At 55.3% G+C, this 12,033-nt stretch overlaps 6 protein-coding genes and 1 non-coding gene across 7 annotated transcripts; 3 read left to right on the top strand and 4 right to left on the bottom strand.

The window, feature by feature from the left end:
* Positions 1-43: 43 nt before the first annotated feature.
* On the bottom strand, positions 44-1,690 carry BO66DRAFT_419006 (putative toxin biosynthesis protein; the record flags this gene model as incomplete). Its single annotated transcript, XM_025649781.1, has 4 exons — positions 1,411-1,690; positions 1,185-1,323; positions 999-1,107; positions 44-935 (listed from the first exon to the last, which is right to left on the bottom strand). The coding sequence occupies exons 1-4, from the start codon at positions 1,618-1,620 to the stop codon at positions 44-46; spliced, it is 1,350 nt and encodes a 449-aa protein (XP_025505884.1). The 5' UTR covers positions 1,621-1,690.
* Positions 1,691-1,859: 169 nt separating this feature from the next.
* Positions 1,860-1,970, top strand: BO66DRAFT_t110. Its single transcript has one exon. It is a non-coding gene; the product is annotated as a tRNA-Leu (tRNA).
* A 677-nt stretch (positions 1,971-2,647) lies between these two features.
* BO66DRAFT_345440 (BRCT domain protein) lies at positions 2,648-5,651 on the top strand. The gene is made up of 5 exons (XM_025644549.1): positions 2,648-2,836; positions 2,907-3,343; positions 3,400-4,810; positions 4,860-5,516; positions 5,625-5,651. The coding sequence occupies exons 1-4, from the start codon at positions 2,744-2,746 to the stop codon at positions 5,502-5,504; spliced, it is 2,586 nt and encodes an 861-aa protein (XP_025505883.1). The 5' UTR covers positions 2,648-2,743; the 3' UTR covers positions 5,505-5,516; positions 5,625-5,651.
* Positions 5,652-5,691: 40 nt separating this feature from the next.
* BO66DRAFT_436552 (ESCRT-II subunit protein VPS25) lies at positions 5,692-6,394 on the bottom strand (the record flags this gene model as incomplete). Its single annotated transcript, XM_025650932.1, has 3 exons — positions 5,692-5,804; positions 5,854-5,929; positions 6,017-6,394. 3 exons carry the CDS (start codon positions 6,392-6,394, stop codon positions 5,692-5,694), a joined length of 567 nt encoding a protein of 188 aa, XP_025505882.1.
* A 295-nt stretch (positions 6,395-6,689) lies between these two features.
* trm8 (tRNA (guanine46-N7)-methyltransferase) lies at positions 6,690-8,366 on the top strand. Its single transcript, XM_025646946.1, has 3 exons — positions 6,690-7,010; positions 7,077-7,264; positions 7,366-8,366. Exons 1-3 carry the CDS (start codon positions 6,817-6,819, stop codon positions 8,085-8,087), a joined length of 1,104 nt encoding a protein of 367 aa, XP_025505881.1. The 5' UTR covers positions 6,690-6,816; the 3' UTR covers positions 8,088-8,366.
* A 339-nt stretch (positions 8,367-8,705) lies between these two features.
* On the bottom strand, positions 8,706-11,346 carry BO66DRAFT_36647 (LIM domain protein). The gene is made up of 2 exons (XM_025645256.1): positions 9,170-11,346; positions 8,706-9,097 (listed from the first exon to the last, which is right to left on the bottom strand). The coding sequence occupies exons 1-2, from the start codon at positions 11,036-11,038 to the stop codon at positions 8,777-8,779; spliced, it is 2,190 nt and encodes a 729-aa protein (XP_025505880.1). The 5' UTR covers positions 11,039-11,346; the 3' UTR covers positions 8,706-8,776.
* On the bottom strand, positions 11,097-11,446 carry BO66DRAFT_390177 (uncharacterized protein). Its single transcript, XM_025646945.1, has one exon. The coding sequence runs from the start codon at positions 11,377-11,379 to the stop codon at positions 11,155-11,157; it is 225 nt and encodes a 74-aa protein (XP_025505879.1). The 5' UTR covers positions 11,380-11,446; the 3' UTR covers positions 11,097-11,154.
* Between the last annotated feature and the right edge of the window lie 587 nt (positions 11,447-12,033).

Here is a 12,033-nt window from a genome sequence, read left to right as displayed (position 1 = left end):
AATCAACATAGTCATCTATGGACAAAGGCAATCACGCCATCCCTTATAACTTCGACTCAGGCGCAGCCTTCTTAGGCCTCTCCGCCCTGGGAACATGCTCCTTCCACCGAGCATCGATGGTGACCTTCTCAACCTTCGACTTCTTATGCCACCGCTCCCGGAAGGCCGCCTCCTCGGCCCGCCACCGCTCCAGCTCGCCGCCGAGCCACTCACTCGCCGCCTCGGCGCACTGCCCCGGCGCCTCCTGGGCCAGCAGATGCCCAAAGTCCTTCAGGTAGACCTCGCGCACCCGGCCCGCCGCCACCCCTCCACTCCCGCCGAGCCCCGTCCCCGTCGCCCTCAGCTTATCCGCCATCATCTCCGGCAGACACATATCCGACCTCCCCGCGAAGACGTAACAGACACTCGGCCGGAGATGCGGCAGCATCGCGAATACCCGCGACGGCTCCGGGCGGTAGAACGGCCACGACCCCAAATGCTCCGGGTTCAGGTCCGGGTGCGTCGTGCGGTCCACGGGGACTTTCCGGCCGGGCGGTCCGTCGTAGTTGGGCCGCGAGAACGTGAAGACTTCCTGGTGGAGGGTGGTTTTGAGGGTGACGGGGCGGTTGTCGGCATCGGCATCGGCATCATCCTTTGGGGGGTCCGACGGGTGGATCGCGGTGGGCAGGTCGCGCAGACCGTGCTCGATCCACCGGGCCAGCACGCGCGCGTCCCACGCCTGGTAGAAGGGGCTGCGCTGGAAGCTCGCGGCGGCGGCTGCGCGCGAGGGCCACACCTCGCGCCGGTAGGTCGAGAGTTGCGTGGTTTTAGCGATCGTCTCGCGGTGGTGGTGCGCCATTTCCAGGTGGTCCAGTTGGGTGGATTCGCGCTGGATGACCGGGTCCAGGAGGATGAGGGTGTGCATGAGGCGCGGGTGCATGAGGCTCAGTTGGGTTCTTTGGGTTGGGGTTAGTGGAGGTCGGGCCCAGTTGGTGTTGATGAGGGGGGGGGATTCCTACAGGTGTGCGCCGCCCATGCTATGGCCGATGCCTACGATGGGCCGTGGCATCTCCTTGCGCTTGACGTTGAGGAGGTGCAGGAGATCTCGTGGGTGGTCGAACCAGCTTGCTGTTTGCGTGGGCGCATGTTGGTCAGTGGATGTGGCTTTGGGATTGGGGTTGTTGGAACTACCTAGGTACACATACGGTCATTTCCGAGAAGGTCCTCGTTCAGCACACTGCTCTGGCCCTGGTGGGCTACATCTGCCATCCAGATGCTCCGGATCCGGAAGCCATTGGCTTTGGAGCGTGCGTAGATCTCTTCCCACAGGGGCTCGTACAGTTCCTGGCGATGAAGGGGTCAGCTGGGTTGTCCTGGTTGTCGGTGCGGGGAGGCGCTGTGTGACAGCGGGAGTGGATTCCGCAGCGGTACCTTGGGGAAGCCATTGGCATGTGCGGCAAGGATTGTGACGTCTCCCGGCTGGGGATCGGGGTTGTCCAGTGGGATGTACTGTTTTACGGCAAGGTTGAGAATGTCCTCTTGCTCGTTGGCGGTGGCCGCGGGATACTCTCGTATATGTTGGCATTCGACCGTGTGCTCGACTACCCGAAAGGGGCCGGATGTCGCTGGTGACGAGGACATGTTGGTGGTTGGTTTCTATGGGGATCTATGCGCCATCAGAGGGTATAGGGAGGCTATGCATATATAATACTTCAATCGGTGCCTCGGGGCGTGGGGAAGGGAATCTATTTCCCCAGATCGGAGTGGTGAACTGCCGGGGTTGGAAACGAGCCGAGGTTGATTTGTCGAGTACCGCTGGATGACACTTTCATGATTTTGTGCTGATCATGTCAGACAGAGAAGTATCTTTCACATTACCAGGCAAGATGGCCGAGTTGGTCTAAGGCGTCAGGTTAAGGTTACCTTAGCACATAGCTTCATAGCTTCCTGATCATCGTTTGATGGCGTGGGTTCGAATCCCACTCTTGTCATGTCTTTTTGCCCTTTCTCGGCCGTTGATCTATATTTGCCTGTGTTCAATCATGATTGTTGATATAAACTTAGACTTCACTTGATTCCTTTCGTTTTTATTTTTGGGGAGGACTTGGGGGGATTGATTCATGGCGATGGAATTGATTGTTTTTGAAATAAGTTGTTGCCCGGAACGATGGCGTGAACGACAAGTTCCTGTGCGGTATATATCTTGTGGAAACTGGGCATTCTCGCGGAAAGAGACGCTTTGCATCCTTCTTATCTTCGACGACGCGTAATTTCCGACTCAACAGGGCTGACACGAGCATGTAAACTTAGCAATTACATGACAATCAACTTATCGACTGTCAGGATTTGTATCTTGACCACCGAATGTGTTACTACTAGAAGATAGTGGCCGGTTCAGTCGATCAGTAAGAGGATATAGCACAGCTCACCACTCTTACACTTCCCCTGAAATATCATCATCACCCCGACTTCTAACAGACCACGTACTGTACTTGTCATGCCCATGGGACTATGAAACAATGACACATGCGAACTTACTGCTACCCGATGATGTTATTCAACCACGCTGATCTGTGATACATCTTATCTCCACGTGACGTGGTGTCGTGCGGCGCGTCGGCGCGTCGCATTTGCAACACCACGAGGTTCAGCTGCCACTCGATCGCCCCTCAGCACGTACACCAATCCTTACACCACTCGGCCAAACACACGGTCGCCGCAGCCTACCTGAAAATCAAACAGAGCCACTGGAATAGCTCCCACCATGGGGGACCAAGGTGGGGAGAGTCAACTCTTCAACCAGTGCAAGATCTGTATCATATGCTCCAAAGATCTCCCTGCCGATGCGGCGCATCAAGTCTGTCACCTTATCCTCTCGCGCCCCAATACTACTGAAGAAGACAATCACTGACTCTGGCTTCACACAGCTGGCATTCACTTTCGAGCAACATGGCGGCGAATCCGTTATTTACGAGCCACCGGCCGAATTCCCGCCCCTGACCGAATTCACGCACCTGATGAGCTGCACCGTCGACTTCCCCGCGTTCGAGGCCGCAAATGATGCCTTGATCCCCATTGTCAAACCATACTGGCTCCAGTCCTGTCTTCAGAAGCGAAAGTTGGCCAACCCACGGCAATATAGCCCAGATCCTCGACTGATCCTCAACGATGTGGTGGTGACTTGCGGTGACATCCCGGAGGGCGACAAGGAAGCAATCATCGGAGGAGTTCTCGCAAAGGGTGGATTGTATAGTCCCAGAATCTCACAGCCAGTCACCCACTTGGTTGACCTGACCGCGGACTCGGATAAGGCTCGCCTGATCATCGCGAAGAGGCTCAAGATCAAAATTGTCTTGCCCCACTGGTGAGCAGACCCAGAGCGAAGCTCAATCTGGTAGGTCTAACGAGAATTTCTTCCAGGTTCGACGACTGCCTCAAGCTTGGACGACGAATTGACGAGCGCCCCTACCTTCTCCCCGACCCCGAGATTCTGCGTGCGGCGCCCGACGCTCCCATTCGCTCAGCGGAGAACCGAGACATCATCGGTGCATCGACACCTGACCCCACTAATCTACCAGTCGCCGTGCAGTCCTCAGATGAATTGCCCAGGCTCAATGTGTTCGAGGGCAAGAGTGTCATGCTTGCTCCGGATCTTGGGATCGGGTCGCGTCTCTCTGGCTCGATTGGCGACATCATCAGGGAGGGTGGGGGCTCTGTTGTTTCGGACATATCAGCTGCGGACATCCTGATCTGCCGCTACCGAGAAGGATTCGCCTACCGCATGGCGTTCCAGTTGAACAAAGACATCGGTAATCTGTCCTGGCTCTACCACCTCATGACATACAACACCTGGACTTCTCCCCTACGACGACTGTTACACTACCCCGTTTCACGCAAGGGTATCCCGGGATTTCACGGGTTCAAGATCAGTCTCTCAAATTATGTCGGAGAAGCGAGGAGCTACTTGGAGCACCTGATCACAGCCACAGGCGCCGAATGCACCAAAACCCTCAAGCAAGAAAACACACACCTGGTGACCGCGCATGGAAACAGCGAGAAATGTGCCGCAGCGAAGGAATGGGGGCTGCAAGTTGTCAACCATCTGTGGCTAGAGGAGAGTTACGCGAAATGGAAGCTGCAGCCCGTCTCCGATCCCCGCTACACGCACTTTCCCAAGAGAACAAACCTGGGCGAGGTTGTGGGCCAGACCAGACTGGACAAAGTCGTACTCGAGAGTCAGCTCTTGCTCGAGAGCAACAACGGGGCACAGACACCGCCGAGCCCGCGACCGGTGATGCAGCACAAGGACCAGAACACGGTGACCTCCAAGACGCCGAAAATTGTCCAGCAGTCTTCCGCAAGAACTACCGAGTCCGAAACCGAAGTGCCGCGCACATCAGGTGCTACACCGCGGGTTGCGGACAAGTCCCGGAACGCCATGGATCCCCCAAAACTGCAGACGCCCGCTCGGACCCGGCTCACTTCCGAAGGAAAGGAGAATGATACGCCATCGAGCACCAGCAGCCGCAAGTCAAAGGAGGTAGCCGCTGCTCGACTACATGATCTTGCACCCGACATGGCGTTGTATGAGAAGGAGAAGAGGCGTGTTGGGGGTGTGATTCATGGTGGCCGGAGGGTCTCAGACGAGGATCGCGTAGTACTTAACCCCAGCAAGAAGCGCGTGTCTATGGAACCGCAGGACGAAAGCGACGAGGATGAAACGACAGAGACAAAGAGACAGAAGAAGTCTAGACCCCCCGTTGCGATGCATCTGCTGATTACCGGATATCAGAAATGGGTTAAGAACCCGAAGACAGAGGATTCTGACAAGGTATGTTTCTAACATTACGACCAAGACTTTGCGATCTAACCATTCACAGCGACAACTACGTGACCTCGGGATTTTGGTAGTCCAAGAAGCGAAGAGGTGTTCTCACCTTGCCGCACCGTCTATCCTCAGAACCCCCAAATTCGTGAACGCATTGGCCTACGGACCAGTCATCATGAACATCGATTTCGTCACCCAGTGTCTCAAGCAGAACGCCCTCCTAGATCCTGCCGACTACACTCTCAAGGACAAGGCTTCCGAGGAAAAGTACGGATTCAAGCTTGAAAATGCCAGAACCAATGCCAAGGCGAACAAGAACAAGCTGTTGCACGGATACCAGATTTACTGTGTGGAGACAATTCGTGGTGGGTTCGATGCATTCAAGTCCATTGTGGATGCCAACGGTGGTCAATGCACTTTGTTCCGGGGTCGGGTCTCATACCGATCACAGAGAGAAGAGAGCGAGGAAAGCTCGGAAGATGACGACCCCAGTCGCAAAGAGGTGTATCTGCTGAGCAGCACGGAATCGGATCAGGTGAAGACATGGCCACGCTTCCGAAGTATGGTTCTGAGCACCGGCAAAACGCCACGGATTGTTCGTGTGGAATGGCTTCTCGATATGGCTATGTCCCAGAAGCTGCATGCTGCGGATGCCTACGAGCTGAGCGAAGAAATGGCCGAGGTTTCGGACCAGTAAGCAGGTCGAGATCTGTATGGTGTTATGAGTGCTGCGTCCAAGCGTCTTTGCTGGTTTGAAAGAATTGATAGGCATGGCTTCTTCAGGTCACTTCGCCGGGGACTTTTGTAAATGACTTACATTTTGCATGAAAATAGCTTGTTGTACCCGCAATCAATTTATCCAGATATCACGAACAGATGACCGTCTAGAAAAATTTGACACCTTCTTGGCCTTCGCCACCAAAGACCTGTGCCTTGCCTCGTTTTACCAGAACATTGAGGCACTTGAGCATCACGTCCGTATCCATACCGTGCCATTCTAGCCGATCAGTCCCTCTGTTCGAAGGATGGCTCACAGCACAACATACCTTGTGACAACGTCCCCTCCCCCTCCACCAACTCATAGACCGTCAGAACCACATTCTTCTGCCCTGTATTCTCCACCTGCGATCATAGTCAGGTCAGCAACGAACCCTTGCATCCATGCACACTCTCCCCCTCCCTCTCATAAGCCTTGCGCAATCCACATACCCAATCGGCCACGATCCCCGCCCATTCCTCGGGTCTCTTCCACCAGATGCGCGCCACGGTCTTGGTGCTCCCATCCAGCCACTCCGCCCGCTGTCCTCCGCCGCCGCCGTCCTCTTCCCCCTTGGCCATCCAGTCCAGCACATCCCGCGCGTCTTTCATGGACAGCCGTTTCCGGAGCGCAGCGTTGTAGAACAGCGGGCTCTCGATGGCCTCACTGAGCGTCAGGCGGTAGGTGCGGTGATGGCGACACCACGACTGGATCAGGGCGGACCATTTCTGGAGCTGCGAGGTGCGCGTGGCGCTGTTGGGTTGCGGGGTGAAGAAGGGGGGGAAGGAGTAGGTTGGCGGGAATTGGAAGGGCGGCGGGGCGGTTGTCATTGTCTGTGGGTATGGTATGTGACTGTATGTGTACTGTAGCAAGTTTGTGCTATGAATGCCCCACTGTAGCTGGGATAGATCGTTCTGCAAGTGTTAGGTTTGAATGATGAGATAGTTGGTGGTTGTTTTGTTCAGAAGCTGAGTCGATGGACTGATACCGCCGGTATCGATAAGCAAAGGCGGCGGCGGCAGCAAGCAGCAGGAGCCCCGCGATGGGAGCTAAACTCAACTTTCCGCTCTCCCTCCCTTTCTTTTCTCTCCGCTTTGGAGAATTTTCCGCCTTCGCCCCCGGCCGTCACCACCTTCCATTTCCCTCCCCCGCTGCACCGATTTACAATTGGGTTGTTTTGGAGTGTATCTTCCCCACCTTTTCGCATTGGAGGTATATATTATCGAGTCAACGCTGCAAGACCACAATCACAATGACTCCTCCACCTGCCAAACGCCAGAAGCGCGATGAGTATCGCAAGCAGGCAGCCGCTACGAACCCCGACGGCGGCAGCAGCACCACCACCACCAACGAGACCAGCCTCCCCGCTCGGGTCAAGCTGCCCAAGAAGAAGTTCTACCGTCAGCGGGCGCATGCGAATCCGTTCTCGGATCATCAGTTGCAATAGTATGTTGGGTTTCTTGGTGTCTTCTATCCTCGACTACAGGGTGACTGACTTCTTTTGTGGAATAGTCCCCTCAGCCCGGCGCATATGGACTGGGCCTCGCACTTCCCTGCCTACGTGAACCCGGACCCATCGCAGACGAACCTCATCGGCACCCGCCAGCTGCTGAAGGATGTGGAGATCGTGGATATCGGGTGTGGATTCGGTGGGCTGCTCGTCGGTCTTGCGCCGTTGCTGCCGGAGACATTGATGGTTGGTATGTATTACCCTGTTGTTGTTCGTTGTCTATCATATTTGCGCAGGGTATATCCTTTACCGCAAAGTAGCAGAGAGTTAACGTGCTGTCGGCGAACACAGGAATGGAAATCCGCGTCTCCGTCCTCGACTACCTGTCCACCCGGATCCAAGCCCTCCGCGCCCAGCAGCAGCAACTCCAGTCGACCCAAGCATCCACCTCCACCACTACCACCACCACCACCACCACTCAAGCCACAGCAGACGCAGTCCCCGAAGCGCCCACCACCGAACCCACCGCCATGGAAGCCGAACCGACCTCCACTGAAACCCCCTCCACCACCGACGAAACCACCGAAACCACCGAAGCCACCACCCTCGTTCCCGGCGGCTACCAGAACATCACGGCGATCCGCAGCAACACGATGAAGTTCTTCCCCAACTTCTTCGCCAAGCACCAGCTGTCCAAGATCTTCATCTGCTTCCCGGACCCGCACTTCAAGGCCCGCAAGCACAAGGCCCGCATCGTCTCGGAGACGCTGAACGCCGAGTACGCCTACGCCCTGCGGCCCGGCGGCCTGCTCTACACCATCACCGACGTCGAGGAGTACCACCACTGGGTGCTGCGGCATTTCCGCGAGGGCGAGGACGCCGAGGCCGTCGATGGCGCGGTCGGCACGGTCAAGGAGCTGTTCGAGCGCCTGACGGACGAGGAGCTGACGCAGGACCCCTGCGTGCGCGTCATGAGCGAGGAGACGGAGGAGTCGAAGAAGGTCACGCGCAACAAGGGCAATAAGTATGTCGCCGTGTTCCGGAGGAAGGAGGACCCCGCTTGGCCGGCTTAGCGCTTAGCGCGCATCGTTTTGTCCTGGGAGTATGATTTATCTGGGAGAGGGAGGAAGGGTTTAGCGGAAAAGTTATATAGACGAATTGTATATGCTTGCGAACTGGATTAATTTCTGTGTGTCTATTTCGATGTAGGCGACTGCCTCTGGGGATCTACGGTTCGTCTTGTAGTTCAAGAGTCTGTCGACAGATAAACTCTCTGAAGAAATGGCATCCCAGCTGTCATGATATTCGAAAAGGAGAAGCAACAAACCGCCAAAACAAAATCACGGAGAAAAGAAAAAGCATCACTACCACAAACGGCAAAACAACATTCTCATGCTCAGACCTCGTCCAGAAAACATACTTCGCGTGCTAAACTCCCGCTTGCTGCTATGCATATTGATATGGTGGATTTCTAGTAGTCAACTTGGGCTGGCAAATAATCAATGCAAAATGAATTCAAGAAAGATCAGGGTTGGCGCACTTGGCCCAAAAAATATATCAGCAGTTGTATGTGTGTGTGTGTGTGTGTGTGTGTGTGTGTGTGTGTGTCTCAATCAATGAGCCGCACTGTGACGCGGGGAGGAAGCGGTGGATTGCGGAGAATTTGACTTGCAACCAACTCTCGACATGAAAAGAATGAAGCAACACGAATCGAACCAGGATTCGCAGCTGTCAAAGGTGTTTTTGTTCGGGTGGGAAAATCTCAGGGGGATGCTTTCAGTCGGATGCCCTCGCAGCGTTCACACACGGCGAGCTGCACGGGGCCTCCGATGATGCGGCCCTTGGCCGTTCGTTTGGGCTCGCCCTCGCGGACAAAGTACCGCCCCTCGGGCCCGAACCCGTCGCCGCACTCGTGGCAGACGAAGCACTGGTCATGCCACTGGCCGCCGATGGCGGAGATCACCACATCGTCCAGGACGGGCTTCTTGCAGCCGAGGCAGCGGGGGGCGGTCCGGCGGGAATGGCATTGCAAGCACCACGCAAATCCATCCTTTTCCACGAATGGTTTCTCTGAGCTAAAGGGCTGGAAGCAGGGAAAAAAAAAGTAAAGGTTAGCAGTGCGCAGGATTTAGGAACGTTTGGGGGGTTCTCGTACATCACCACATTCAGCACAGAAGAAATGGCCGACATGCCACTCGGCCCCGCACGCCACGACCACTTCCCCTTCTATCGGTGTCTTACAACTCTTACACCTGGGGCTGAACAACTCGTGGAAGTCGAGGTGACAGTAGAATCTCAACGCTCGAGCTTCTTCATCATCGGCCGCTGACTCGGCTAGTCGTTCGGCTCTCTTCGCATCGGGCTCTTGGTAGAACGCCACGCACTCCAGAGGTGTCTGACAATGATGACACACAAAACACTCGGGATGGAATCGAGTGCCCGCGGCAGTCACAATTTTCCCCGCAATCGGAAGTGTACAGCTCTCGCACTTGGCAGTAGGTACCCCGGAGCGTGTATAAGTCGATAGCCAACGACTCGCTGAGGTCGTCGCAGTCTTTGGAGGAGCCCGGCTCAGGCCTGCATTACTTTTTGGCGGAGTTGGTGATGGCTTCACAGCCATTCCGGAGCCCCCGCGAGAGCCAGAGATCTCAGAAATTCTAGGCTCCTTATCGTCCGGTAGGTTTATTACCGGGACGGATGGTGCTTCGGACACTTCGATCGTGGGCGCTGGAGGCAGCGGTTGTGGTGTTGCATCCCAGCCCTTGTCGCGCTTGGGAGGGCTTTGTGCCTCGGTAGGTTTCCATCTGGGATCAAAACTCACTATAGGCCGACCGGCTCGGTCGCTCACCGCAGTGGGCATGGGAAGCCTGGTGCTGCGATCCCTGAGCTTCTTGCTCGTTGCAGCTCGAAGCTCGTCACTGCGGATCTCAAGGCCATCTTTCGTTGGAATCTGCTGCTGAGGTGCCTCAGGTTCAGGCGGCGCTTCTTGGGACCGAGGCTCGTTCGTCGTATACTCAGGATTTCTCGTTTGACTCGGAGGATTCTTATGGATCTCGAAGCGAGAAAGCTTATCAACGAATGAGAGACTACCAAAGCGACCAGGCAGAGGTCGGGACCCGCGAGGAAGGGCATTCCGGGGCTTGCTCCTCAAAGCAGATGAATCAGATCTAGAGAAGATTGAACGACTACCCTCATCCTTCCGAGGAGAAAGATGGGGCTCTTCGTAGATTTGGTCGTCCGGGTTTCTGAAGATGCCTCTGGATGTTTCGTTCCTGACACTAGCCGAGCCTAATCCATGATTATCGCCCGGGGTCACCGTTGATTCACCCTCTTGAGGGAGTGCGAAATTGACCTTCATGCTTCTTCGCAGGCTCCCTCCCTTGGTCGGACTTTTCGTCGGGCTTGACCCTTCTTCCAAGATGGTGTGTGAAGCTCCATCGACTGAGGACTTTCTTTCACTTCCCCGAAAGCCGTTCGTCCCACTATGGCTAACAGTCGATCCCTGGAACATAAGCCGACGACTGTCCCTGCGTACTGTGGGGGAGCTAGGACCGCCATTTTGAGACGCGAAGCTACTTCTTGGAGGGCTTTGTTGGAGATCTTGCAGATCGGGATTCTGGTAAGGTGCATAGGGGTTCTTATACGGTATACCTGGATTTTGATGCATCCATACCAGTTCCGTGGCCTCATCTTGGGCAGCAGCGTGGAGATCATGTTCGTCATGGAGGTCCATTTCCTGCAATGCATCACGCAAGGATCTTGCCTCTTCTTTCTCTATGCGTCGCTGGGGATTTTCACGATATGTAGGCCGTGGGGGAATTTGTTCCACTCGCGAGAAAACCTGCGCGGGTGATACAGTTTGCCTAAGTGGGATAGTTCTCGGCTCCTGGACCAAAGGACGTCCGGTGGGACCTCCCAAAGCGGAGGCTGGTCTATGGTTAGAGAGCGAACTGGTGGCCCGAGGGAATCTGGCCTCTGGGGAGGGAGGGCTAGACTGCATCCTCGGTGGGCCATAAGACGACATCGCCGATGCCGCTCGCGGAGGTAAATCATCATGAGGATGAGTAGGCGCCGCAGCAGGTCTTACGGGAAGCGGCCTGGATCCGCCAGGACGTGTAGGACGATTAGTCCGCAGATCTTTCAAATAGGTCGCTGTAGGTCGAAGATCAGCATGGAGACCTCGATCCGAAGCGGTGACAGCCCGAATGAGATCGATAAAGGCTGGATGGGGAAGAGAATGCTTTGGCGCGGCACTGTAAACATACCGATCTGGTCGTCGGACATATAAGTCGGGCCAGGAGGGGAGAACTTGCGTTGGCCCTCCTTGGGCTTCTGAGTTTGAGGCCTATGCATCATACTGGCCATGGAGATGTATGGTGAAGAGGCATGAACCGCAGGAAAATATTTGGACGAGAGAAGGGGAGGGGTTCGAGTGATGAGTTGGCTGCTGCTCAAGGCAGGGAGGGCTATGAAGTCAGTGACTATTATAGCTGAACAGGGCCAATGAGAGGTGGAAAGGTGGCTGGGGCGAGTGGATCAGAGACAAGCTGGAATGAACTAGACAGATCGGATCAGTCTAAGTCGATTTGTTGCTTGTTTCATCTGCGGTGTCAGAGGAACGAGGATTGCTGCAATGGAGTCTAGTGTGTGCACATTGCCGATCGGGGAACTAGATCAGTACTCCCTCGTGAGTAGAAATCATTGAATGAGGGGGAGAAGCTGAAAATACAGTGTCGGAGATTAGACTGGCACGATAACAAGTTTGATCGGGACTTTTCCTCAGGCACCACATCTTCAGCTCAGCCGCAGCAGAGCTGAGCTCTGGCCATCAATGATGATGATGATGATTGATGATGATTGCTGATTCCATCACCCATGACAACCAGGTACACGACTTAGGCACCAAGGCACCAAGGCACACATCGGGCACAGGACAAACAGGACAAACAGGACAAACTAGCCAAATATCTGCCATTTTCCTGAGGCCACCGCGGGGTAGAGATAACTAAGCCTGGTCAG

This window comes from Aspergillus aculeatinus (assembly GCF_003184765.1).
Source record: "Aspergillus aculeatinus CBS 121060 unplaced genomic scaffold BO66scaffold_13, whole genome shotgun sequence".
In the NCBI taxonomy this organism is placed as follows: Eukaryota; Fungi; Ascomycota; class Eurotiomycetes; order Eurotiales; family Aspergillaceae; genus Aspergillus; species Aspergillus aculeatinus.
This window is presented reverse-complemented; position numbering and strand designations above follow the sequence as displayed.

What these genes read in the sequence shown, in the direction of transcription:
- BO66DRAFT_36647 (XM_025645256.1), bottom strand. Translation starts at nt 11,038, where the DNA reads ATGTCGTCTTATGGCCCACCGAGGATGCAGTCTAGCCCTCCCTCCCCA. An exon ending in TCTGTGCTGAATGTGGTGAT is followed by an intron (nt 9,098 to 9,169) that starts GTACGAGAACCC and finishes CCCTGCTTCCAG; the next exon opens with CCCTTTAGCTCAGAGAAACC.
- BO66DRAFT_345440 (XM_025644549.1), top strand. Translation starts at nt 2,744, where the DNA reads ATGGGGGACCAAGGTGGGGAGAGTCAACTCTTCAACCAGTGCAAGATC. An exon ending in AAAATTGTCTTGCCCCACTG is followed by an intron (nt 3,344 to 3,399) that starts GTGAGCAGACCC and finishes AATTTCTTCCAG; the next exon opens with GTTCGACGACTGCCTCAAGC. An exon ending in AGACAGAGGATTCTGACAAG is followed by an intron (nt 4,811 to 4,859) that starts GTATGTTTCTAA and finishes AACCATTCACAG; the next exon opens with CGACAACTACGTGACCTCGG.
- trm8 (XM_025646946.1), top strand. Translation starts at nt 6,817, where the DNA reads ATGACTCCTCCACCTGCCAAACGCCAGAAGCGCGATGAGTATCGCAAG. An exon ending in TCGGATCATCAGTTGCAATA is followed by an intron (nt 7,011 to 7,076) that starts GTATGTTGGGTT and finishes TTTGTGGAATAG; the next exon opens with TCCCCTCAGCCCGGCGCATA. An exon ending in GCCGGAGACATTGATGGTTG is followed by an intron (nt 7,265 to 7,365) that starts GTATGTATTACC and finishes CGGCGAACACAG; the next exon opens with GAATGGAAATCCGCGTCTCC.
- BO66DRAFT_390177 (XM_025646945.1), bottom strand. Translation starts at nt 11,379, where the DNA reads ATGGCCAGTATGATGCATAGGCCTCAAACTCAGAAGCCCAAGGAGGGC.